The sequence below is a fragment of the Euleptes europaea genome, chromosome 2 (genome assembly GCF_029931775.1).
Source record: "Euleptes europaea isolate rEulEur1 chromosome 2, rEulEur1.hap1, whole genome shotgun sequence".
Lineage (NCBI taxonomy): Eukaryota > Metazoa > Chordata > Lepidosauria > Squamata > Sphaerodactylidae > Euleptes > Euleptes europaea.
This window is the reverse complement of record NC_079313.1, coordinates 126,222,805-126,250,795: the sequence shown is the minus strand read 5'-3', so window position 1 is coordinate 126,250,795 and position 27,991 is coordinate 126,222,805. Positions and strand designations below refer to the sequence as shown.

The following is a 27,991-nucleotide window of genomic DNA, read 5'->3' as shown; positions in this document are numbered from 1 at the left end:
TGCTTCGCATTACTAAAGAGCCCACTTAACACAACCTTTGGAGTTTGCCACGAAGAATCGCCCTCAAAGAACAATGCAAAACAACAGAGGCGCGTTAGCTATGCATATGCTAATGACTTATGCAAACAGCAACAAAGGAGCAGGCGAGTGGGGGGAATGGAATTTCTTCTTTTGCGCCGGGACCGTGAAAAGGAATTTTTAAAGTTGCATTTTAGAAAAGAGCTTTGAGAGAGCATCAAAATTGACCATGCAAAAATGGCCTAGAACAAGTTCACTTGAAGATTTTATTGCAAGAGTTGGTAGTTGATTACTGCACTTCTTGGACTGTTTGGCTATTTCTGTATAATTAGTTGTGTATGTTACTTATCTAATGTTGGAATAACAAGACATTTTGCATCCTATACTGTCTTTATTGCATGGTGCACTCCTATGCAGAGTAACTTCGGTCTAAACCCAGTGAAATGAATGGGCTTAGACGGGAGTAATTCTCCTCAGGATTGCACTGCTAGCCACCTACAACAGCCCCCAGGTAAGCAAACAAGAAAAAGCAGTCAGTTGGAATCTGAGTCCAGCTTCATGGGCACCCTGAGAGGTGGGAACAATTTCTTACCCCTTCACCGAGGCATCCTAAGCAGAGCTATGCCCTTCTAAGCCCATCAGCTTCAATGGGCTCGGGAGGGCATAATCTCCTTAAGGTCTGCACCACCAGCCTGCAACCTGAGACTTAATTACCCACTTCTCTGTGCTGAGAGAGTGTAAATGAGACAGGGGTTGTCTGCAAAGGGCTCTGCAGGCCAGCAGTACCATAAAATTACGGATGATAATAATAGCAGCAAATGGTCGCACCCTTTATTATAGCCATGATGTCATTATGTGACACTAACCATTTCCTCAACGTTAAGGGTGAGAGATGGTGACTAGTGGGAGGGCACAACCCTAAAGGATCCTGGAGTTTGCAGGGATGGTATTATATGGCAACGGCATTGCTCCATCCACTTTGAATGCACCCTGTAGTTCCAACTTCTGCACTGCTTTTTATTTTTAACCTGTAAAGGTAAAGATAGTCCCCTGTGCAAGCACCAGATCATCATTGACCCATGGGGTGATTTCACATCTCAACGTTTACTAGGCAGACTATGTTTACAGGGTGATTTGTTATTGTCTTCCCCAGTCATCTACACTTTACCCCCATCAAGCTGGGTACTCATTTTACCGACCTCGACAGGATGGAAGGCTGAGTCAACCTTGAGCTGGCTACCTGAAACCAACTTCCGCCGGGACTGAACTCAGGTCGTGAGCAGAGCTTTTGACTGCAGTACTGCAGCTTACCTCTCTGCACCATAGGGCTCATTTTTTAACCAGTAGGCCAGGCTTAAACACACTTCCCCTGACAGCAAAGCTTCTGGACCATCCAACAAATATCAAACAACTGTGGACGAGAGATGGCTTATGCGAGGGGAGGTAACGCATGACCTATCTGTAGATCTATGCTTGTCCACCGAAGAAGTTGTACATATCAGAACAGTAACAGAATATTATTTAACTGGATGTGTTGCTAAATCGTATCCTTTCAAGGGAAATTAAAAAAAAAACACTAAGTACTAATCCAATGTAAGATAAGGGACAACAGGAATTTATACTTACTGGTGGGAAGTCAAAATCTATCTGGTTTGCTAAGTTTAATATATAGTCGATTCGAAACTGGTTCTCTGGATTGGCTAGCTCGACTGGTGGTGCCAGGTTTCCCATTGCTGTCACTATTGTCTATATAAAACACATTGGAAAAAAAAGTTACAAGTTAGTGATGGGTTAAAAGGCCAATTCAAAGCAATCAGTAAAACAAACATACAAAAAACCAAAACCCCTTGTAGGCTTACCTCTATAGCTTCTTTAATATTGTTTTTAATATCCTGAATTTTCATTTTTTTCTCCCTGTAACCAAGAAAACACAGCAAATTAAATTTCTGGATGGTGAACCGATAGCTCTTGAAGGGGGGGGGGAGGTCATAACACTTTTATCACGACACATAATCTTCAATCTTCTAGCTAGCCACTGAATACCATATGTACACCCAACCAGAATACCTGGGGTGGAGCAGGGTGGTGGTGAAAGAACCTCATTTCAATTGTAAAGTCAGACTGCCTTTGTCATAATAAATCTATGACAGCCAAGTGTAGAAGAAGGAAATCATCTGCTGTATAGTCAATCAAAAAACCCTAAAACAGCTGCTGCTTCATCAGAATGGGGAAGACCCCGCAGCTTAGTGGTAACGCTCATGCTTTGCCTATAAAAACCTCAGGTTCAGTTCCCCCTACCTCTGGGTTAAAAAAAGTCCTCAAGGGTAACAACCCTCTTCTTAAACTCTGCAAAGCTGCAAGTCAGTCACAGCACAGACCGCATTGGGCTCATCCTGATCTGACCTGGCAAAAAGGCTGTGTCATAAATTCATATGCTTTAAAAACAGCTCAAGGTAGGGAAAAAAAACCTTATGGGTAAATAGGGAGAAGGTGAACGGATGAAGACAGATCTACCTTTAGCAGCCACACAACCCTTGAAAACTGGAACACGCGCTACTTGAAACACGCACTATTTGAAACGTTTAGGTAGAACATTATAGTATTTTCAATTCCTTTTTGAAATCTTTGTTAATTGACAAGAAACACCAACTTCCACAAGCAGGCTCTCAAAACAACTTCCAGAGGGGGTAGCCAAGTAAGACTACAGTAGCAAAACAAAACAAGTCCCATAGAACTTAAAGAGGGGCAAAGTCTTCAGGCTACCACTGGACTTTTTTTTTTTAAAGAAAACAAAACCGAGCATAACCCTGTTTCCAGTTGTCCTTTTCTGGTCATCACAGTTTCATCAGTGTAAAGAACCCGTTATTTTTATACTCTGAAAAGCTTGTGTATGATTATCGTCTTCACCAAAACACTTTCACCACCTGTATATCCGAGAACCAAAGAAAATGTCTTCTTTACAAGCGCATACGACTGAAAATGTCTTCTTTACAAGCGTATACCATGTGCACAAAAGTGACAGAGAGAAATGCTTCTTGACAACTGCGTATTTTTTTCAACAACAAAACAGAAAAAAATGCAACAAGACACACTCCAACTGTCCCTATTTTGTGTGTGTTTGTCTTTTGAGAATGCATTCCTAAAATTTTTAATCCTCTCTCACAAACGCACTTCTGCACTTTACTGTTATTCTTAAGATTTCAGCCCTCTCCTCTGAAGCCGTGGAAGTTAAAACTCTCTGCAGTTTTACTAATTTCCACATGCTTTTTCCAAATTTAAAAAATGTTGGAAACCACATCTAGAGCAGGGGTCAGCAAACTCATTAGTCAAAAGAGCCAAATATCAACAGTACAACGATTGAGATTTCTTTTGAGAGCCAAATTGTAGGTACACTGTTTTTTAACTTAATAAACTTTAATTAAAGTTTTAAGTCTTAATTAAACTATAGGTACACTGAATAAAACTTGATATCATACTTAATAGTGATCTTATTTATTGATAAAAATTAAATTGTAAGTCCCTGCCATTTCCCCCTCCCCGTCCGGAGTCCTCGTCTGGAGGCCTGGTCTACCGCCATAAAAGCCTATTGGTAGACCTGGCCTCTGGCTGAGTCCCGTTGGGAGGCCAGGTCTACCCACTGGCTTTCTTGGCAGTAGACCTGGCCTCCGGAGGCCCATAGAAGCCAATTGGTGGACCTGGCCTCTGAAGGGGGACTTTTCCCCCTACTCAGAGTTCAGGTCTACCGGCAAGAAAGCCAGTGGGTAGTCATGGCCTCCCAATGGGACTCAGCCGGAGGCCAGGCCTGCCTAAGGAAGCCCGCCCCGCCCAACAGCTGATCGGTGGGGGGCCCAGGAACCGCTGAGCCGCCCGCCCAGCAATCACGCGGCTGGAGGGGAGGCTTTAGCCTCCCAAACATTGAGGGAAAGGGAAAGGGGGACCCGGCCATTCTCCATGGCGGGGGGGGGGGAGAGACAGCGCGCCCGCTCGCCTGCTCTCTCTCTCTCTCTCTCTCTCTCAGGAGCGCCGGCTCCGCAGTCAGCTGCCGGCGCGAGAGGGCACGAGAGCAGGGGCTCCGAACCAAGTTTGGAGAGCCGCACTCAACGGGCCAAAGAGCCGCATGCGGTTCAGGAGCCGCAGTTTGCAGACCCCTGATCTAGAGCAAAGCTTCTTAAACTGAGGGTGGCAACCCCATATGGGGTCAACGTAACTGAATTTGGGGATCGCTAAAAATTTGATTTATTATCAGTAAATGTTTGATTTGTATACCTATTTTATATACCCGGGGTCGCGTAAAAACCGGGTTTGATTCTCCACTCCTCCACGTGAGCAGCGGAGGCTAATCTGATGAACTGGATTGGTTTCCCCACTCCTACATATGAAGCCAGCTGGGTGACCTTGGGCTAGTCACAGATCTCTTAGAGCTCTCTCAGCCCCACCTACCTCACAGGGTGTCTGTTGTGGAGAGGGGAAGGGAAGGTAATTGTAAGCTGGTTTGATTCTCCCTTAAGTGGCAGAGAAAGTCGGCATACAAAAACCAACTCTTCTTCTTCTATTCTGCCTTCCATACAGATTTGAAAGGTATGTTTTAACAGAAATGCCCCCCAAATTTCCAGTTGTTCGGTGTATTTTCCCTAAAATATACAATACTACCGAACCATGTACCCATTATTAAAGTGAACCAGTGCATTAAAATTACAGAGTGATAATGAAATTCGGCATCATGGGATGATACAACCATTCAAGAGAAGGAAATTGTGGGTTGGACATCCTGGAGATCAATCACAATGGAGATACCACTAATGCAATCACACCACTGATCAACTGTCTCAGATGAGCAACTTGCCAATGGCACAGTATGAAGAAACTCCTTTAAAAACATCAGTCCGTGAGCTCTGGATTTGTAATAGCACTTTTGGGTGTACATTACTTTTAACCTCGGAATAATTTTTCAAGTTCTAACCTGGACAGCTCAGGCTAGCCGGATATCATCAGTTCTTGGAAGCTAAGCATGGTCAGCTCTGGTTAGTACTTTGACGGGAGACCATCAAGGAAGTCCAGGGTTGCTATGCAGAGGCAGACCATGGAAAACCACCTCTGGTCATCTCTTGCCTTGAAAACCCTATGGAGTCACTATACGTCAGCTGCAACTTGACGGTACTTTACACCCAATTTTCCAACAAACGCTTCGAGGGTTTATCCAGAACACTAAACCAGCCGAATGTTCAAGAGCTATGGCTTAACTGGATTGTGGTTCAAAGCTTACATAAACCCCAGCTGCAGAACGATTCACTACATATCTCACTAGTATGAGCAGAGTGAGCTCTTATAGAATCACAGAGTTGGAAGGGGCCACCAGGGTCATCTAGTCCAACCCCCTGCACAATGCAGGAAATTCCAAACTACCTCCCCCACACACACACCCAGTGACCCCTACTCCATGCCCAGAAGATGGCCAAGATGCCCTCCCTCTCATCATCTGTTTAAGGTCAAAGAATCAGCATTGACCTCAAAAGAGAGAGCTGGGCTGACCGTAGGGATTGCAACAGACAACACCCAGGCATCAACATGAGGATGGCAGCCTATGATGTATGAAAACACTCAAGTCAAGCAGGCGCTGCCCAAAAAACCCAAATGAAAATCAGCCAACACCACACGCTACAGAGAGCTAGCGCTCCCGGGTACCATCTAGCCCAGTTAAAATGTCCAGCAGCATCATTTCTCACTGTATATTTATATTCTGGGTATGTCGTGACTTATTTACCACTGTTCGAAATATTTCAAAACCACCCAAGCACAGGGATACACAGCAGGACATTTTAAAAAACCTGTAGCACATTCCAATTTCCAGACAATCTTCCTTTATTAAAAGCTTCTACCAGAGTTCAAAACTACTGGGTGGGGGGGAGATTAAATGATAATGCATTTCAGGGTAGTGAAAAATTCCTCCAGCCGTTAACTGCTAGGCATAGGCAATTGTCACCATCTTTACAACAGAAGGGCTCCGATCCCTCTTTCTGTTTGGAGATTAACGCACGGGCAGAATGTTCTTGGTTCGCTCCTCCCTTATCTCACAATATTTTATTCCGAGACAGGATAGTCAAACGCATGACACTAGTCCATCCCACTATAAGTCAGAAGCAAGTGGCTGCTGGAGGCTCCCTGTGCGTTTGAGCCACCCATATAATGTGGGATAATAGTGGAGTGACTGCCGTGTCATTGCCCAAGGATTGGCTGAGGGGTTATCCAATCAAAGGCCGATTCTCCCCTTTTTTTCTTGGGACACCAGCTTTCCGGTATACCATCGTGACGGTGTGAAGCACCCCCCCTACAGGGCTGGTCGGGGGGGGGCATCTGTTTGGCCTGGAGAGGGTCGGGGCTTGAGGCGCCGCTTCAGCCTCAGACCAGTCCGAGGGAGAGTCTGAGCTTTCCTCTCCCTCGGAGGCTACCCGGGTGGCTCTATGCTCAGCCAGCCTGGGTCATAGCCTGCTTCCTCCCTGGCTACTCTTTAGGCCACAGAAGCTCCGCCCCTTCCACCCTCTGCCCTCCCCCCGGAAGTCCATAAAAGGAGCTCTCCTTCCCCGTCACGTCACTTCCCTTCCTAGCCAGCAGCACGGCTCGCACCTGCCCCGCCCTTGCTCACCCGCAGCTCAGCTGTTTGTCGGGGCTGGGAGCTTGAACAAAAGGAGGTTAGTAGCGGGCTAGTCATGTGATTACACGCACGCCGGCGTTCCGGTAATGTAGTGAAATAAAAAAAAGTAGCGGTTTAGCACCGAAAAGATCGCTAGAAACCAGGGATTGCTTAACCCGTTTTGTTTTGTTTTTTGCTTAAATCGCGCCTAAGGTGGGTCCGATGCGCTGCCCTCGGACGGTCATGCGTTTAGACCACGGGAATTCACTACTTTTAAGGCACAAAGGCGACACAAATTGGCCATGCGTTAAACCCCTTTGTGTTACCGTGGTCCCATGGCATGCCCCGTAAACAAAGTGTCTTATTTCACAGCAATGAACATATCTCGTTTTGTGTTTGTAATGTTTACAAAGTGTACGTTTTCCATGACAATGGAAAGCCCACAGCCCTTAAAGGGTGAGCTACTTCACTGGTTTGGCTAGTACCTTACCTTCAAAGTGCTATTTAGTAACAGCTTTAGTTCAAGGACTTACAAAACAGCGCTTTATGGAGGTGCGAAGCAATAAAATTCTTTTAGCCCACTGACTTTCATCACTGAAGGAAGAGCATGCTCTCAGCTCCTCGTTTCTAAAGAACGCTGCCAGATCGCTTACTCTTTCTGAAGTAAACAGGGTACCATTATGATAAAATGTTAGAACTTTTAAATCTGTTTTTAAAAAAAGCCACCATTGCATTCCAGCATGTTCTCGCTGCATTTTTTAAAAAAATGAAATAATTTTATGGGGGAGCACAGGCGTAATTTAAGCCAAGAGGACAGGAGGGGTATAAATATTTTATTAAATAAACTTTTGAACACATGAACACATGGAGCTGCCTTATACTGAATCAGACTCTTGGTTCATTGAAGTCAGTATTGTCTACTCAGATAGGCAGCGGCTCTCCAGGGTCTCAGGCAGAGGTCTTTCACATCCCCTACTTGCCTGCTCCCTTTAGCTGGAGATACCGGGAATTGAACCTGGGACCTTCTGCATGCCAAGCAGATGCTCTACCACTGAGCCACGGCCCCTCCCCACAGAGAGACAGCTGAGGAAGCTCTTTGGACAGCCCTACAATGTTATCCTCTGTAACAAGCTCAGAGGAAACCTGTCCTTGTGCCTAGCTGCAGAAGGGGCCATGAACAGCACTGACTGGGTGGCCCTTATGAGAACCTAGGAAAGCTGCCCCTCCTTCCTTACAGCATTTCTGCAAGTTCAAAACACATACCTTTTTTAAAATAGAGAAGCACCCTACTGAGGGAGGGGGGGAGATAGTCCACCTGAAATGTGACAGGCTAGGCAAAGAGGCATTTCATCCAGAGACTATGGAGAGCCTGTGTGGTGTAGTAGTCAGGAGCGGTGGACTCTAATCTGGAGAACTGGGCTTGATCTCCCACTCCTCTACGTGAGCGGAGGATGCTAATCTGGAGAACCAGGTTGGTTTCCCCACTCCTACACATGAAGCCTTACCTGCCTCACAAGGTGTCTGTTATGGGGAGAGGAGGAGAAGAAGATTGTAAGGTTTGATTCTCCTTCAAAGGTAGAGAAAGTCGGCATATAAAAACCAACTCTTCTTCTTCTATGTACCTGACATTGAGGAGCAAATGCTGGGAAGGGAATGCTCATTCCACAAGCAGGAAACTCCCACTGGCTAATGACCACAGGGTCAGGTAACCCAAGTCCGGTGTTTTTAAATCTTTTGACAAAATAGAAAGCCAAGAAATGTCATACCCCCTTCCCCAGTTATTTCTATCCCCAACTTTGATTTTCTGTACAATTACAGAACAAATGAATGTTCTGTAATATGCTGCACAATCAACACAAAGCATACACATTATAAAACCTTCCTTGGGGCAGGTAGCCTGCACCACACGTGCCAAAGAGTTCCACGCCAGACCATTTTGCACGTTGTCCGGGGCTAGTGAGCCCCCGAGGCACTGGCAATGCTGCCAGGGCTTGGCTTGCTCCGATGACCAAGGACAACTCTTGCCTCCTTGCCCCCTTTCCACTGCCAGGACATCAACATCTTCATAGGCAGACAGCAGCGGCTGCCAACTTTTAGCATACTTGATAACATAATTTGGGCCCATCTACTTAGAATAAACACCAAACTGCAACAACTCGTACAATGAGCACATACTGGTTTTTAGAAAGGCTATGGCGACCCCTCTGACAGTCTTTCAGGAATGTCGCCAGAAAAACCCCCATGAAACACCAAAAACAAATTATAATTACAAATAGCTTTTAAAAAAGGTTTGCATTTAAATTGTTTCAAAGATTATGGTAAGAAACCTTTCCTGATAGTCAAAATTACAACTTGAATCTATATTAATATACGCTTACCATAAGAACTTTGTGTCAAGAACAGCAAGATTTGAGTACAGTAAAACCCTGGAGATCAACAAGATTTTGTGGGTATTAACTTTCAAGAGTCCCAGCTCTGTGACCCTTTGTAATGAGGTCACTGCCATCAAGAACAGCGTCTTTATGCGCAGCCACTTAAGAGGAACCTCTCTCAGTGGTTCAAAAGGCACCTTGGTAAGAGCAGATAAAACTACAGGCAGTCTCCACATAGGAAAATGATGGACGACTTGGGGGGCTGGTCTGCACCACCCCTTTGAGGAAGGATAGGACGTGAGGATGCCTGGTCAGGGCAACACCTGCCACCTGGGGAACTATGGTTGCTATGGCTGCTACCTGACACCGCAGTGCGGATGCCTTCAGATGCTGATGCACCCCATTCCTGGAGGAATGGTAACAGTTGACCCAGCCCCGGGTTAGTTGGCTCAATGTGTTTTCGTTGACACCACCTTGCAAAGGCTTTCCATGAGGTGTTGTCTATACGATGTATAGACAATTTTCTGGAAGCCATGATGGTTTTGGTCACTTCTAGCTTGTAGCCAAAGTTCAGCAGCCTTTGCCTTTCCAGAGCCATGCAGTCAGAAAGGATGCCACACTGGTCCTTCTTGAAGCATGCCTGGACTCACTAGAATTCACCAGGGTTCCTGTGTTGATAATTCCAGTAGCAATAGAAATCAAGACCTGCACAGCCACTCCTGAGCCACAAATATGAAAAGGGCACGCTCCTGACGTACCTTCCCCAGTGCCTTTGGAATTACTGGCAGTGGTAGAAAGGCATACAGTAGTCCTTGAGGCCATTTTGACATCAATGTGTCCACTTGAGCCACCTGAGGATGATGGTACCTGGGAAAGAACCGTTCTACTTGACGACTGGAGGTCGAGGCGAAGAGATCCACCTTTGGGACACTGAATCTGTCCGTGATTTGTTGGAAAGTGTCTCTCTTGAAGGACCACGCATTCTCGTCTATGGCCTGTCTGCTCAACCTGCGTGTTGAGGGGTCCCTGAATGTGTTAGCTAAGGAGAAGTTAGAGAAAATCTTCCTAACAATAACAAAGATTAGCTAAGGAGGAGAAATTAGAGAAAAATGGTAGAAGGTAACACAAGGGAATTAGACTGGAAGAGCTGCCCTCTAGCTGCTCTCCCTGTGAGAGGCAGGAACTAAACTGGGCTCAGGAGTTCCCACCTGGGAGACAGGAAGTGAAAGTTTATTCCTGCCTCACTGACTGGCCAGTTGGAAACACCCAAGCTTCAAGATGCCCTCCTCCTCAGAGCAAGAACTTGCTGTTCTACTACAGACCAGCATGGCTACCTTCATGTCAAGAAGATTCTCAAAATATCCAGTATCTACAAGCTGGATACAATGCTCACCTTCTGCAAGTGGAAGGATGGAGGCAATTATTATTTAATTTTCACTGCCTGATACAGAACCAAATGCTACTCTGGAGTCCCCTCAGCCCCACAGGGCAGAGGCTGGGGGTGGAGGAAGAGAATTGCAGCGGAAAGTGGGGAAATTCCACTAGTAGAGGGCAGCTCCCAGTATTCTGTATCCAACCCAATGAAGTTTATATGTATACATAATCTTAAATGGACTGTATATTGCGGCTGTAAACATATAATCATTTGCCAACAGATCAACCAACAGATCAACCAAAAAGGCCAACTGCGGTTAGATTATTGAAGAAGCATCATGCGTGCCTCTCCTTACCTTTCTTCCAATGACAGCTATTTCAGACATTACAGAGCACATTACCAAGAATATCTGATGAGGGGCCCTTAATTCTAACAGGGACATTGCACAGGCACCAATTTAGGGCCTTCACTTGTTCTCACAGAGATAGCAATAGGGACAATTCTTCCCCTAAATGAAGAAGAGTTAATTTTTATATGCTGATTTTCTCTACCATTTAAGGAAAAATCAAACCACCTTCACAACAGCAACAACAAGTATACCACATCTGGAGCTGTCTCAGGTCTGATTGGGAAGGGGCATTGGCTCAGGGGTAGAGCATCTACTTGGTATGCAGAAGGTCTCCGGTTCAAACCCCGGCATCTCCAGTTGAAAGGACCAGGCAGTAGGTGATGTGAAAGACCTCTGCCTGAGACCCTGTAGAGCAGCAGCTGGTCTGAGTAGACAATACTGACGTTGATGGACCAAGGGTCTGATTCAGTATAAGGCAGCTTCATGTGTTCACATGATTTCCAACTGACACACTTTTTTTTGCCGTCACAGGTGACTTATGGCAATCCTGTTGGGTTTTCTTTTCTTTTTTTTATAAATTTTTATTAATTTTTATAACATAACACATAAAAAACAAATACAATAAAAATAATATATAAAAAAGAAAATTAACATAAAAAATACAAGAGTATCTATATATGTTAATTAATACATTCGTAGTTACAAATATAATAACCAAAGGGATACCCTTCACCCTACCTTAAAACAGTGACCCATCACCAGACTTCCGAAGAAGTGTCTTAACAGTTTTAAAAACATCTATTAAAACTAGTTTCTATAACTCACTAATAAAAATAGTAAAATCCATTTTTGCCAGTTTATCCCAATATGTGGCGGCCTTTGCCCAATTTTTTTTACATTCATCCATATATTTTCCATGTAGGAATTCGGTTAATTTGGCCATCCTCATATACATCCATAATTTCTCTCTCCAATCATGAATTGAAGGTTTATTGACTTACTTCCAAACTTTAGCTATTACAATCCTTGCAGCAGCAAAACTATATTGACAAATAACCCTATCATTATTAGACATATTTTTTGTGGAATTCCCAATAAACAGAATGCAGGTTTTCTTTTTACTCTACCATTGATCAAATTACCGTATATACTCGGGTATAAGCCGACCCGAGTATAAGCCGACCCCCCAAATTTGAGGCCAGAAAAGGGAATTTCTTATTGACCCGCGTATAAGCCGAGGGTCAATAAGAAATTCCCTTTACCGGCAATGCTGTGCTCTAAAATGGCAGCCGCCATTTTAGAGCACAGGGATGATCTCGCCTCTGCCCCAGGTTGCCCTCCCACCGGCCTCCCAGGCCCTCCCGACCCACCCCAACCCCAGTGTCATCCAAGGGGGGGAGGGGGAAGAGCCCCTGAACCCCCTACTCACCGGGAGAGGAGGCGAATCGGTGGCGGCGGCGCGGCCTTCCTGCGCCTGCAGCAGGCCCCCCCAGGCCGCTGCCGGCCGGAGGAAGCCGTGCAGGTGCGGCGGCGCCGCGGCCTCCTGCCGGCCGGAGGAAGCGACCCGGGCATGGCGCCGCGGCCTGAAGGGACCTCTTGCCGGCCCAGGAAGGCTCCTGCCGGCCGGGGAAAGGTGCGCGGGCCCGGCGGCGATGAGAGCGGTAAGTTCCCCCCTCTCCCCTCTACCGTATTGACCCGCGTATAAGCCAAGGCCGGCTTTTTCAGCCCTTTTTGTGGGCTGAAAAACTCGGCTTATACGTGAGTATATACGGTATTAGTTTCCCTAATTACTTTTTTCCAAAAACTTTTAATTTTTTTACATATCCACCATACATGCATAAAAGTACCTCTTTCCTTTCCACATTTCCAACATAAATCCATATCTCCTTTTCTCATTTTAGATATCATCACAGGTGTTATGTACCATCTATAAAACATTTTATATAAGTTTTCTCTAATTTCATTAGTTATTGTAAATTTAAATTCTCTCTTCCATAAATTTTTCCATATTTCCAAATCAATATTGAATCCTAAATTATTATATGCTATTCTGTGTCTTTCCTTTCCCCATAGGAAATTTAAAATATCTCTTTTCCACATTTTAAATATTTTAACCCCTTTTATAATCGGTAGATTTTGGAATAAAAAAAGCATTTTTGGTAAAACCATCATTTTAATTACCGAAATTCTACCCCAACATTCCAAGTGTTAAAAAAATTTCTGTCTATTAAACATTAATTTTTTTCTCTATTTCTGAAGTTATTAAAAATTCATATTGATGTTGTAATTTTTTTTAACCTATCCATCTGGTCTTGTTTAGATACTTTTATCTTATAATTTTCTTAGTTGTCTCCTTCATTAGCCTCACCGGTGTACCTTCTATTGTAAGTGGATTTGTGTAGTGCTTGTTCAGAATCAGGTCCCGATGACTTCTGGAGAAAAGTTGAACCAGGCAATCCCTTGGAACTTTGTTTTTTGTTGCATAAGCAGAGTTGACTCTATAGGCTGTTACAATCATGCCTTCCACAACTGTTTCTTCTTCCTGAAGAAAATCAGCCAACAACACTTTCAAATAGTTTTTTAAGTCTTTTCCCTCAAGTTTTTCTTTGAGGCCGCATATACGAATCCAGCTCTCCTTTATTTTTAGTTCTAACATTGCTGTATGGTCATCACATTTTTCTTCTCTCTCTTGACTTGCCTCCATTGACAGTTCTAAGACATCAACACGTTTTCTGGTTTCTTTGTTGTCCTTTGAGTGTCTCACTGTCAAAGATGAGATAGAGTCTTGCAGCTCAGAAATGGCAGCAGTGTTTTGACCTACAACTGCTGTGTTTTGATTTAAGCCTTGTTTAACTGATTCCACCTCTTGCTTTACTAATTCCATCTCTTGCTTCACTGATGTCACCTCTTGTTTCACTGATGTCACCTCCTGAAGTGTTTTAGTTAACAGTTCTTGTAGAGAGTTCAGGGTAGCATCAGGTTTTTTGAGTGCCATTCTTGTAGCTACGGGTGTCACTGTTACTGGTGAGGTGGCTGGTGAAACAGCTGGGCTGGTAACAGAAATCTTCTGTGGGGTGGTAAAGGTTGCTGAATCTGAAGTTGTTTAGGATCTTTTACGAGTCCTTTGGGATGCTTTTCAGTATCTTTCTTTTCTTTGTCTTTATCTCCCATTCCCCAAAAGCTTAAAATGGCTATTTGTAATCCAGTAGGAAAAAGAAGGGGGGGTGAAGCTTGTTATTTAATTTATCTGCTTAAAAGTCATTTAACAGTGGAACTTTAAGTTGATTCACAAACCAGGACTGGGAGAATACTTTAGCACACCTGTTTCTTCAGTCCACTGTCATTTGCCAGCTTTTAAACCCCTTCAAGTTTTTAATTAGATTTGATTTTGAGAGTTAGCTTGGCTAGCAAGACTGAATTATAAGTGCGCAACAGCTGGAAAAAAGCCAAGTTCAACTTGGATCTGTTAGTGAGTCTTAGATACAGTCCAGAATGCTTTTAATCCTTAACAGTTACTGTTAGACACCTCAGTGAAATTGGTTGTTTATATCCGAATAAATGAAAGAAAAAACCTTGCTTTGCAAAGCTCCGGGTCTCTCCACCGCTTTCTCCGGCTCTTTAGATTTCAATGGCGCCTGCTCCTCGGCTCTCCCGTCTGAGCGTTCGTCGCCTCTTCTGAGGCATCGACTGCTCCTAGGACGAGGAGCTCACCAGCGCCCCGATCAGCATCCCCTCTCCTTCAAGGGGAGCCGCTTGCCAGGTGTTGGGGGGTGGATTCCCTGCCCCCGGCTGCTTTAAGCGCGGAGTGCGATCGTTCGCGCTGCTGCGGCGTTCCCCCCAGAACCGGAAGTCAATCCCATTGGGTTTTCAAGGCAAGAGACATTCAGAGGTGGCTTGCCATTGCCTGCCTCCACATCACACAGAGGATAGGTATCTCAATGCTTCTATTTTTGTAAAACTTATGAGATGGTATCTAGACAATGGCATCCACACTATGATCCTTCGCCCCTCCTGGCGTATGATTGCAGTGCAAGACTAGAAGCACAGGATACATTCTGGGGGGAAAGGTAGGTTCGGATTCTCACAGGACATTCCAACACGCATTGCAGGCAGCCACCGAAAAACCATTTTAAAGTTAGCCTCTTCAGTGAGGAACTGACTTTCCAAGGACGAGAGTCGGAAAGAGAATCCTTGAATATTCCACGGAGGAAAAGAACCTGTTCAAACATTGCCTTAGTCACATATACCACTTTTAGCGATGTCAATGCTCTCTTCAAGTGCAGGGTGTTATGACTTAGGCATCTCCTTAATTTCTTTAGAGATTTCAATCATCCCTGCCTTAAACACTCGAATGTATAGCTACAACATCCAAGGGAATAAATTTGTGAAGAATTTCTGCCTGCCAAGTTGATATGACAAAACAGAGCTTCTGTAAAAGTGGAGAGAACAATCTTAATTGCCTCACTGAAAATACACATCACCAGTTTTTAAAGTAGTATTCAAGAAGAAGTGAAGACGCAATAAACCACCATTTGCTGCCATACCAAAAGTTAAGGGGACAAAGTTTTACTAAACCTTTTTGCTTTCTTTATGCTCAAATCCTTTTGCATTTGCAGTATACAAATATTTAAGATAAGTTCTGCTTCCATGAATGTTTGAACAAAATAGCTGTATAACCTAGTAGTATACCCAAATATTCATAAAATATGCAAACAAAATACGTTACAGCTTCAACTCATATTGTCCTTTCTATAGGATTTTCATTGCACCAAGTGCTTTATACGTTAATTCAACTGTTCCTTGCAATACTCCAGTACAGATGTCACATTCCTGATCACTCCTATGGTTTTGGGATTGCAAGAATGCTGTGAAATCACGCATCCTTCTCCATCAGCCTCTTCTATCTCCGGCATGACCCTCCTACCTTCCAACAGCCTTACTGTACAAGTTGACTGAGAAGGATGATATCTGAAATGCTAAGATTGTCCCATCTGTAAAAAGGTGGAGGGTCAGAATGAGAGATGTGCTGATATTTTTGTCAGATAGGATATAGATATGTCTCTTAGTAATTGAGAGAGGTTTCTGGTGTTTGACAAAGGCTGCCACAGGGCAGCACCACAACAGATGGAAGACAAACTGCATACCTGAAGAAAGACCTGAAGAGCTTTCCATCCCCATGCATCACTTTAAAGAGACACCTGAAGTTGGTTTTATCTGCTAGGACTTTTAAACGGATTTGGGCTGTAGGCATTTGTGTGGGGTTTCATTCTACTCCGAATTATAAACTGCCTTGAACCACAAGTAGAGGCACGTTACACATATATTTTAATAAACACTGCACCGCTAGGTGTGCAGAAGCATGCAGAATGGAAGATTGGCCTGTATATTCAAGATCCAGTATATCAGAGAGAGTCAGCGTGGTGTAGAAGTTAAGAATGGTAGTTTGGAGAGGTGGACTCTGATCTGGAGAACCGGGTTTCATTCCCCACTCCACGTGAGTGGCGGAGGCTAATCTGGTGAACTGGATTTGTTTCCCCACTCCTACACATGAAGTCAGCTGGGTGACCTTGGGCCAGTCACACTCTCTCAGCCCCACCTACCTCAAAAAGTGTCTATTGTGGGGAGGGGAAGGGAAGGTGATTGTAAGCCGGTTTGATTCTTCCTTAAGAGCTAGAGAAAGTCGGCATATAAAAACCAACTCTTCTTCTTCTATTAAAGAGGCTGGGGGGAGGCTTTGTTTTCTAATGTTGCCAGATGTGCCAAGAAGCTGATGTGCAGCAAGTGCCTCATCTTGCTTTTGATGCTTCTACTGTTAATGGCTTCAGGAGAACCTGTACAGGGGAGGCATGCAGACTTCTGATATACATTCAACTTGCGCACTTCAGTGCAAGCACCCCTTTGAATTTCACCACAGAAATGCAAAACCAAGGAAGTGCTAGGCTTTTGGACATTTGCTCGACAGCATTTCTGGTAATGCTCAAAGCTTTGCTGCGTGCCTTTGGAAACTGCTGCACATTCTCAAAGCATTTTCTACAGTTGTCCAACTGTTCAGAAAAAAACAACTTCACATGCAGTTATTCTCCCTCCCCCCCCCCCCAAAAAAAACTTCCATGTATTAAAAACATACTTCAGGGGTCCCCAACCTTTCTGAGCCGAATTTGGAATTCTGACTCGGCATGGTGGCTGCAGCAACAAGATGGCTACTACAGGAGGCGGAGCCAGACACAAAATGATTGCCACAGCTTGACTTAAGTCACACAGTGCAGATCTTTGTGATGTGGAGGCAGCCACTGCTAAAGCAATGTGTTTTTTAAAAAAAACTATACAGCCAATCAAACCTCCAATAAGTAATCAGAAGCCTTGCTGGGCAAAAGCCCCACCCGGCCCCGCTTACTTCCTAAAAAAACAAACTGGGTGGGTATCAGAAAAGATGTCAGTGGGCACCATGTTGGGGACCGCCAACATACCCCATATTTTACGGTTGGGGAAGGTAATGGGAAATATATGTAGCTGCAATTTCAGGGTGTTTTTTTTAATGTTACCAAATGCACTGACAAGCAAGTACACAAGTAATGATACAAACAGATGCACAACTTTGAAGGCTTCAGTCTTCTAAGCAGACAGATTTAGCTTCCAGAGATGCAGTTCAGTAGGAAGAACACAGTCAGTTCAGAAGCTTCACTCCAAGATATTTATGGGCCTGCAGCAAGCAATCACCTGTAGCAGTCAGTACAGTTAATGATCCAAATACATATTCTATAACAACTGAACAGATGGATGCTCAGTTTATTATGTTTATCAGACACATCCAGACTACCTATTGAGTGTCAAAAGCCATCTTCTCTGTCTAAATTGTGGATGATACCAACGGGAAACAGAGCTACTGAAGCCCAGTAACATAAGGGGCACTTACGTGTTCCGGGGGGCAAAGATGCCAGCATCGGAGAGCCATGGAGCTGCACCGGCTCCCACTGCCAGTGCAGCTGCGCCGGCAAAGAATTACCGAAAGGGAAAGCCTGTGCCAGTGTGCGGGGAGGGGGGAATTCCCAAGGGCAGAGCTGCCTTTAGGCAGCTTCCTAATCCCTTTCGCCTCAGGAACGCCCCTTCTGAGATCAATCAGCATTCCTTGGATTCAGGTCCCTCTGATTTTTAGAATTGCTTCCCATTTTTACAAGTGTGAAATTATATTCCAGTTCAAATAGTTTCCTTTCCTCTGTAGTATTTACACTCACGTACATGCATTCCCTCTTTTCGGTGAAACCTGAAATTAGCTCAATTACTACAACTCTATTTGCTCACACAATAGAAACGGTTAATGCAATGTAAGCAAACTCATGAAGTTAACCTAAGATGGCGATCCTCTGAAGTCAGCGCAATAAATTTAGATAATTCTGATCAATGAAGCCAACCACACGTAACCTAACTCTAGCACTGAAAATCTAAGACATAGGTTTTTGTGGCCTCAGTTTTTTTAGAAAGCTGAAAGCAAGCAGCTGGCACTCACTAAGTTATCACATCTGGTGTTTATTTCCTTTAACTTCCAACTCTTTAAGAAACTGTTAGTTGACCAATTAACACTGACCTCTAATGAGCAAATCCCATTCCAATAATACAAAAGAAAATTATTCCTGTTCCCAAAAATCTCTGAGGGGAGAGGAACGTTATCTCATGCGCTATTGTCTAGGAATTAAGTTTTGGAACATTTTTAAAGCTTTCAAGCTACAAATGACGCTAGAGTAAGTGTATTCTCGACACAGTCGTACTCACCTATAGGTATTATCAGGGGTTCTAGACTCATACAAGCACAACAAACTCCAAAGTACAAGGTGCAGTGCTTCAAAAAGATTTTAAAATACTGATGACTGCAAAGATTGACACTGCCTTACAAAAGGGAATTCAGATTGTATTTGCCCACCAGTTGCTGTTCTCACTTATATAGGTGCCTCTCTGCTCCCACGAGCACTTTTAATACATACCCAAAAAAATTTTTTTACATTGGTGTTCCCTGCTCCCAAGAATTTACTAAGGGAGGCAACCATCTACTATTGTGCCAGAAAAACTGGTGAGCTAATACTAAAGCAAGTGCCTTCTAAAACTTTCTGATGTAGTTATGTTCTACTTATATCTACTACTGCAGGAGCAATGAGGAAATGGCTAGTAGCCAAAGATCAGAGTTCAGTAGAGACTACCAATTGTCACACTGGCCCCTGAGAACTCTGTATCTTACCTATAAGAAGAAGAGTTGGTTTTTATATGCTGACTTTCTCTACCACTTAAGGCAGAATCAAACCTGCTTACAATCACCTTCCCCTCCCACAACAGACACCCTGTGAGGTAGGTGGGGCTGAGAGCTCTTAATAGAGCTATGACTAGCCCAAGGTCACTCAGCTGGCTTCATGTGGAAGAGTGGGGAAACCAACCCGGTTCACCAGATTAGCATCTGCCGCTCATGTGGAGGAGTGGGGAATCGAACCCGGTTCTCCAGATCACAGTCCACCAAACCACTGCTCTTAACCACTATACCTCACAGAAAAAGAGAGTCCTGCATCTCTCTCTCAACTCACAACAGAAACCATGTTTCTAGTCCTCGTTCTGATCAGAAAATACTGGTCTCTCTGGGTAGGGTCAGGGCAGAAGCTGAATGGTCAAGGACAGAGCCAATGAGGAATCTAGAAGCCAAAGGCATGGTGGGTTGCCAAATACAATAGTAAGTAAGAGCTCTCTGTTGGTGCCACATTTATGTACAATGCTGAGAGAGAGACTGCTACCTGTGAGGAATATGCCCATAAACAGTGAGAAGACAATGAGAAATGGCATTCTGCCTCCTTAACCTCCCAATAGAGTTAAGGGAAGTCTCACCATTTGTCTACTCTCTCAGCAAAGAGGAAACACTCACTATAAAATCCAGTAATACTATGATCAAGTTGAGGTTTTTCTTGAAACAATGTCAGAACACAAGCCACAGTCGGGTTGAAAACAAAACTCAAGTGGTTATTATATTTCTCCTCAGGATATTCTGAAGATCAATATTATGAAAACTTTTGAAGTGACAACCATTTACCAGTTAATCCTTCCACCTTCAGGGTGCCAACTGGCAGAGTGGCTTTATACCAATCCAATGCATGCATTACCGGTTGCTTTTTGCTCATACATTCATGCCAACTAACTTTAGCCTTTTGAGGACATATTGGCTACTTCTTTTTTTTTAAAAGGCTTGTCATCTTAAAAATATGAGACGGCTTTCGGTTGACGGAGTGACCTGGCTGAAACGACTAACATAGGCTGTTCAACTTTGATTCTTGAAGCAGCCCCGAGGTCAGTATGAAACTGTTTCCACTTAATTTTCCAGTTAAGATATGATGGTTACTGTGTGACGTAAGAACAAGTTGCCGGAGGCATTCTACTGGCAAGGTTGTGCCTCTTGGGAAATGTTCAAGGTAACTATTTGACTTAACTGCATATTTATTACTGAATGCCCACTATCCAAACAGAGAGGGGAAAGTCAGCAGGATAACACTTTTCACCTCAGGCCATCCATCTTAATAGCTGGTCATTAATATAAATGAAAATGATTAATTACTGAAACACATTGTATCACCCCATGCCCTAGTGTCTTACTGCTTTTCTAAAGAGGCAAGAGTAGGGGTTCTTTAACAGGGTACTGTTTTTGGAAACAATACATATTAAGGTCACACTTGGGACAAAGAAACATACATTGCATCTCTATGAATTCAACCACAGAGATTCAATATAAGTTTCTTACAATAAACTTCCTGGGATTTCCCAAACTTTCACAATTCCAAACTACGCATACACAGCACAATTAATGTGTCCATTTTCTATTCACTGCACATGTATCTGCCCCAAACTGGTTTTCAAATTTGTCAGTCTACACAGAGGTTGGAAGAGAAGGGTTTAGAATACAACAGTTTATTGAGTTCAGAGCAATTCGAAATCTTACTCCACGGACATAAAATATGTTTTGTGTCCAACATGTCCTTCTTGGCCAAATATCTTATACTGGCCTGGTAAAGAAACACTAACATTTTATTATTATGTGTCTTGAAATTAACCCTGCCTTTCGGCAGTAAGTATTCAAGGCTGTTAAATAAGTTTATACAAATGAGCCAAGTTCAGATAAAACAATGAATGTAAAAATCAGCACAGTGGTAATCTAAAATTGCTTTTTACATTCCTCCCCTCTCAAGTATTTAGGCACCACCATTTTTGATAACGCCAAAAGGAGAGAAGGCATCCTAGAGGCATTTGCTTGGACAGAGTTGCAAAGGACAGGCACCAGAACTGAAAAGGGACTCAACTCTCTGGGCACACCAAACAGCTGGATCTTCAATGAAGACTAGGGTTGCCAGCTCCCCCCTCTCCTCCGGCGGGAGATTTTTGGGGTGGAGCTGAGGCACGGATTGCATGCGCGCAGCTGTGCCGACACAATCACATCACTTCTGGTTTACATCCGGAAGTGCCGCATCGCAACTGGCCTTTTACCCGGGAATGGTCTTTTACCCGGGGCCTTTTACTTGGGAGTGATTGCATTGGCACAGCCGTGCATGCACACGTACCCCACTTCTGAGCTGGGCAATGGATCTAAGTGGCCTGGCAACCCTAATGAAGAGTTCCAAGTCTTCAATGAAAACTTCAACGTTCAAGAAAGCAGCCCAATCAAAGCAAGAGTTCATTTAGATCAGCATCCTGTTGCCCACATTAGGCCAATAAGTCCAGTTCTTCCACTGTGTGAGCATATCTTCTTTCTTTTTCTTTCTTTCCCTCTTTCTTTCTTTCCGAGTTACTAATCTATCAGAGGACTTCTCCTCTTATCCCATTTCAGGCAAATCTACTCAGACCATGAAAATTTTGGAAGGGGGAGGAATCTAAGTACATATCTATGGGATTACCCTCGTGAACATGTTTGTTAATACTCTCTAAGAACTCCACGTAGGAACTTAAGATGGGAGAAGGCGGCTGAGTCCTACAGTGCCACAGATTGTGAACTTTAGCTAAAGAAAATTTCATCGCTGCCATCCAAGTTTTGGTCCAAGTGTTTCAAAAGCCCATTCTGAAGCCTTCCCCCTTATTTGCCAGAAAATCTGTTTACAGAAATATGAAATATGACTTCTGCTGCATGTCCAACACACTCACTGGCAACTGGGAAATCCTTTCTAATATGATTTACAAGCACTCACTGAACACATGGTGAGGTTTGCTGAAAGGGTCTTCCTCTCCTACACAATCCCTAGATGTGAACAGGCAATCACGTCTGCCCATCAAACTGATGTTCCAGTCATTGAACGATGCTAGCTAGGTTTGTCCTCTCATGTCGAGTCCAGCAGCATCTTAAAAGACCAACAACATTTTCCAGGGTAGAGCTTCTGCAAGTCAAAGCTCACTTTGTTAAACACTGACACAGTGAGCTTTGACTCATGAAAGCATATACCGTGGTGTAGTGGTTAAAAGTGGTGGTTTAGAGCAGTAGAGTCTGATCTGGAGAACCGGGTTTGATTCCCCACTCCACATGAGCGGCGGAGGCTAATCTGGTGAACTGGATTTGTTTCCCCACTCCCACACATGAAGCCAGGTGGGTGACCTTGGGCTAGTCACACTCTCTCAGCCCCACCCACCTCACAGGGTGTCTGTTGTGGGAGGGGAAGGGAAGGTGATTGCAAGCTGGTTTGATTCTGCCTTAAGTGGTAGAGAAAGTCAGCATATAAAAACCAACTCTTCTTCTTCTTCTGTTCCTCTAGTAGGGGCTGTTTCAAGGTGGGAACCAAGGCCAAAGGCCTTGCCAACTTTCTTGAAACAGGGCAGGTGCCACATTGGGGGAACAGCGCTCAGAAGAGACATTGGTGGCTCCTGAGCCACTGCATTTCACTCGTGTATATATATTCTCCTTTCTGCTAATTTCTTCCTCGGATTCTTTCAGTCCAGCTTTCACTCGCAGAAGCAGCTTACGTACCTCACTGCTTCTTGTCAGGTCTCATGGTGTTTTTTCAACTCTCCTGCTAGATTTGGGTCAATGGCAAACCACCTCCGAACACCTCTTGCCTTGAAAACCCCATAAGGGGTTGCCATAAATCAGCTGAGACTTGACGGCACAAGCACACATACACATACAACGCCCTATCTAATCTGACACTGGGTTATTCCTCTCAGTTACTAATTAGAAGAAACCTACACTTGCAGGCTTGTATATTATCAGGTTCATTCAGAACTAAATTAAGTAAACTGGACAGAAAGCCCTTCAAGTAACAGAGGTACAGAAAAGGACAGGAAAAGCCAACCAAATTCAGAATTGTTTCTTGCCTTTTAACTTCAATTTCCCTGGTTCACTTTTGTTGCTTTAGGTTTCCAGGGCTCTGGTGAGACCTTGCCCTAGCATCACACAACAGGTGAAGAATGCTTTATAAGCCTGCTTGTTTTGTTCTGGGGAATTCCCACAGTCTTCTGCAAAGGTGAATGATTGCTGCTGTTTAAAGAATATACGATACACTATGTTGTATATATTAATGAATTCCCCAGGATTGCCCAATTAAGGGAAAGTGAAAAAAACAACAGATTATGTCAAACACATTTCTGAAAGGTATAACGTCACACCCTCAATTCCTTGAGTAAAAAACAAAACAAACAAAAGCTCCAAGTGTTAGTTGCTTCTATGGCAAACGGAACTACGTCCTCATTTCTGACTCTGGAACCTGGGAGCAGGATAAAAATCAGAATATTTTATACAATCCCTTAAAAACGTCTACCACCCCAGGCCTTGGTCATAAATTCTATTACTTGGAATTAAGTAACACTGAAATAAACAGAACTTACTTCCAGTTAACTGATGGTACAAGTAAACAGATGACATGGGGGTTCCCCTGCCCTCAAATATTGTCTGATTCATTAAAAAGCACAAGTTCAAGCTTTCTTGGAATGGGCAAAACTACACAGAAGTGTTTAACCTGGCTTTAGACCAATTTTTTAAACTGAAAAATTGCTTTGGTTGCACTTTGCCAGGACAGAGTTGGTTCAAGTGAATCAAAAAGTGTCACTTCTTCTTATCTTCCAAGGCATCTTCCAAAATTGGGGTCCCCGTGTACTCTAGTTGCTCTGGTCCTACCAGGATGACTAGAAGAAAGTGGCTCAGGGGTATATACATATATATACACACACAGCCCTCTGACACTTGCGCTATGGGGTTCCTTAAGGTTCCATCCCATTTGCCATGCAATTAAGCTTTTACCTGAAATCACTGGAAGAGACCAGGTCTGGAAGTCTTACCAGATCCATCACAATGGACTGATATTTACACCGGAACGTCCCTCACCAATCTTGAACTATCAGCACTGGCCACCAATTTGTTTCCAAGCTCAGTTCATGCTGTGACTGAGACCTAGGTACTTTCTCCTCTACAAGTTGCCCAAACATTAAGATCAGCATCAGAAGAGTGTGCCCCCATATGCCCCATTTTTTTCTTTCTAATAGGGACCCGACCCAAAGTGGGGGGGGGAGGGAGAGAAGAGACTGAATGTACACATTCTCAGGTAAGTTTTTCAGGTGTCACCACCACTAAATTATTCAGTATTGGTCCATCAAAGTCAGTATTGTCTACTCAGATAGGCAGCGGCTCTCCAGGGTCTCAGGCAGAGGTCTTTCACATCACCTACTTGCCTGGTCCATTTAACTGGAGATGCCGAGGATTGAACCTGGGACCTTCTGCATACCAAGCAGATGCTCTACCACTGAGCCACAGCCCCTCCCCATAAATTAAATAATGTGCTTTTCCTTAATCCTGTTATTTTTAAAACGTCTCAGCTGAGCAGTGGAAAATTTTAAATGCTGATGTTTTTGTGTTGTTTTCTGCTACCGGTTTTATTTATTGTGTTTTTATTGATTGATTTTCATCCTTGCACGCTGCCTCAAGCGTCCCATGGCTACAATTATGGCTGTGGAGTGGTCCAGAAATAACTTAAATAAAATAAAAATAAGGACACAACTCCACATGCACAGAGGGTGATGCGAATGAGCTGCTCTCTCCACTAAAATTAAAAGAACAGCTCAAATACACAGGAGAAACATTTGCCCATCCAAGAGCATGAGGCTTCGGATTAGGACAGATATATTTATGACTGCAGTGAATAATGTGCTTTGCTTTACGGTTATTGCTCCGTATCTGTGGAAGAGGCACGTACTGTCTCTGAGCCCTCAGAGAACCTGATGGCTTTTTTCTATTCCCATTTTACAAAAGAAGTTCTCCAATAGCTAAAAGGTTTAAATTCAAAATTAAATCACATTAGCTCCAAAACTTCGCCTCTCCATTTTTTAAAAGCTTTTGACATTAAATGTCCTAAACATTTTAATCAAGCTTGAGCCAGCTTGGTGTAGTGGTTAAGAGCGGTGGTTTGGAGCGGTGGAGTCTGATCTGGAGAACTGGGTTTGATTCCCAACTCTTCCACATGAGAGGCCGAGGCTAATCTGGTTAACCGGGTTGGTTTCCCCACTCCTCCACATGAAGCCAGCTGGGTGACCGTGGGCTAGTCACACTCTCTCAGCCCCACCTACCTCATAGGGTGTGTGTTGTGGGGAGGGGAAGGGAAGGTGATTGTAAGCCGGTTTGATTCTCCCTTAAGTGGTAGCGAAAGTCGGCATATAAAAACCAACCTTCTTCAAAGTGGCCTCCCCTATTGTTGTTGATCTCCAAAAACAAATTATAGCCACAACAATTTTATATACTTTCACAAGGTCAAGATGTTTTGGGGGGGCTCAAAGAGCTCATTTCTTTTCCTTCTACGGTAGCCTAGTTGCCCATAATTTGCTCACCAATTTGAGCAAGCAGTCCAAACAATGTGTGTGTTTAAAAAGCCGTCAAGTCACAGCTGACTTATGCCGACCCCTTATGGGGTTTTCAAGGCAAGAGACTAACAGAGGTAGTTTGCTATTGCCTGAACAATGAAGCCCACAAATGTTTGGCTCAGATCATTGTGTGTGTGTGTGTGTAAACTGGCATCAAGACGCAGCCAACTTATGGTGACCGCACACGGTTTTCAAGGCAAGAGATGTTCAGAGATGGGTTGCCACTGCCTGCCTCTGCGTAGGGACCCTGGACTTCTCTGGTGGGCACCCATACAAGCACCAAACAGGGCCACCCCGCTTAGCTTCCAAGATTTGACAAGATCGGGCTAGCCTGGGCCATCCAGGTCAGCTCACTGATAGTGTCAGTCAGTCATGGTTGTTGTGCATGGCCATAGGTCTTTACAATGATTCTAGACCAGTGGTGGAGAACCTATGGCACGCGTGCCAGAGGGGGCACTCAGAGCCCTCTCTGTGGGCACACACGCCATCGCCCCAGCACAGAGTTCGCCTGAGTTCGTTACTAGAAAGCCAGAGGGACGAGGGGCCAGGCTGCTCCCCTCCCCCTCTCCACGCGCGCCTGAGGGCATTTCTCACACACCCCGCCCCTCTGCCCAGCAGCCCAATGGGAGCGCTTCCTTTCTCCCCTGTCACATGCGGCAGGGCGGCTCACATGCCGGGTAACTCACATGCGGCATGAGGGTGCGGGCAGCAGCCTGTTGAGTCTGTGGCGAAGGTGATTCCCGTGGTGGGGTTGGAGAGGAGCTAGGATGGAGGGGAGCACAGCTTACAGCGTGGCATAGCTGGAGGGAAGCAGAGCGCTCCCACCTTTCAGTGAAATCTTCTACTAAAAGATTGCTTTCCTTACTTTGTTTGGATCATCTTATGCTTGTGAGCAGCTGTTTTCAGCTTTGAATTTATCAAATCTGACACCGGAAACAGACTCACAGATGACCTGAGTGTTGCATGTGTTGCTCTCAAAGTATGAGCCAAGGTTAGACAAATTATCAGCATGCATACAGCAGCAAAAATCACATTAATTGTTCAAAAGCATGCCAAATGCAAACTTTTACCTTTCAATAAAAAGTTGTTTGTATCATTGAAAGCTCTGTTGTTGAGTTTTTTCTTTTAAGACAAAAGATGTTAATGTATGAGTTGTTTTTTCTAAACTAAAACCTCAGTATTCAGGTTAAATTGCCGTGTTGGCACTTTGCGATAAATAAGTGGGTTTTGGGATGCAGTTTGGACACTCGGTCTCTAAAAGGTTCGCCATCGCTGATCTAGACAATATTACAACAACTTAAAATATATATAAAAAACCCTTAAAAGTTGTAAGATTAAAATACACCAGTTTGGCTCCTTTTCTCATTCAGCGGCTTTCTTTGCCCTAATGTTCCTAGCTGCTTGGCCATAAAAAGACATTTTCTGGGAAACAAAAGGGTCAATATTAAAAAGCAAGAAAATTAGTTTATCGGCATCAGATAATAAGTGGAAAGTGGAAAGAATATTTGCCAGCAACTTATTCCATGGCTCGATGTAGAGAGGGCAGGCCAGGATGTAGAGGAGTAGATCTTCCACTGAGCTACCACATATACTGATAAGTTGATCCCACGTTTTTTTCGAAAAATGACCGGCAAGAAGCTCAGTGGGCAGAGTTTGAAATCACAGTGATGTGAGAGCTGCTCTAAGACTATAAGTTGTTATTATCTAACAGAAGAAGCTCTGAGATTACCTTTTTTATCATTTTATACCACGGGGCTGATTTTGTTTGGGCAATCACTGATAGTAGTAAATACTGGCACGTCACAGTTGAATTATGGCCATCCTGTAGGTTTTCAAGGCAAGAGACGTTAAGAACATAAGAAAAGCCATGCTGGATCAGACCAAGGCCCATCCAGTCCAGCAGTCTGTTCACACAGTGGCCACCGAACTCCCTCTAGGAAGCCCACAAACAAGACAACTGCAGAAGCACCATCCTGCCTGTGTTCCACAGCACCTAATATAAGAGGGATGCTCCTCTGATCCTGGACAGAATAGGTATGCATCATGACTAGTATTTATTTTTACTAGTAGCCACAGATAGCCCTCTCCCCCATGAACATGTCCACTCCCCTCTTAAAGCCTTCCAAGTTGGCAACCATCACCATATCCAGGGGCAGGGAGTTCCACAATTTAACTATGTGCTGTGTGAAGAAACACTTTTACCAATTTTGAATCTCTCACTCTCCAGCTTCAGCAGATGACCCCACATTCAAGTATTATGAGAGAAGGAGAAAAGCTTCTCCCTGTCCACTCTCCCCAAACCATGCATAATTTTACAGACCTCTATCAGAGGTGGCTTGCCATTCTCAGCTCATTACGCAGCCATAATCTGAATATCCCCACTGGCCCCTCCTATAAATCTC

At 44.1% G+C, this 27,991-nt stretch overlaps 1 protein-coding gene across 3 annotated transcripts in view; it reads right to left on the bottom strand.

Moving 5' to 3' along the window:
• GNAS (GNAS complex locus) overlaps nt 1–27,991 on the bottom strand; it is a 268,620-nt gene that overhangs the window by 113,803 nt on the left and 126,826 nt on the right. For all 3 annotated transcript variants that reach the window (XM_056844516.1, XM_056844517.1, XM_056844519.1), the window contains exons 3-4: nt 1,878–1,932; nt 1,645–1,764 (exon numbers count right to left, since the gene is read on the bottom strand). In XM_056844516.1, the coding sequence (XP_056700494.1) occupies nt 1,645–1,764; nt 1,878–1,932 (175 nt within the window). The remainder of the gene's footprint in view (nt 1–1,644; nt 1,765–1,877; nt 1,933–27,991) is intronic.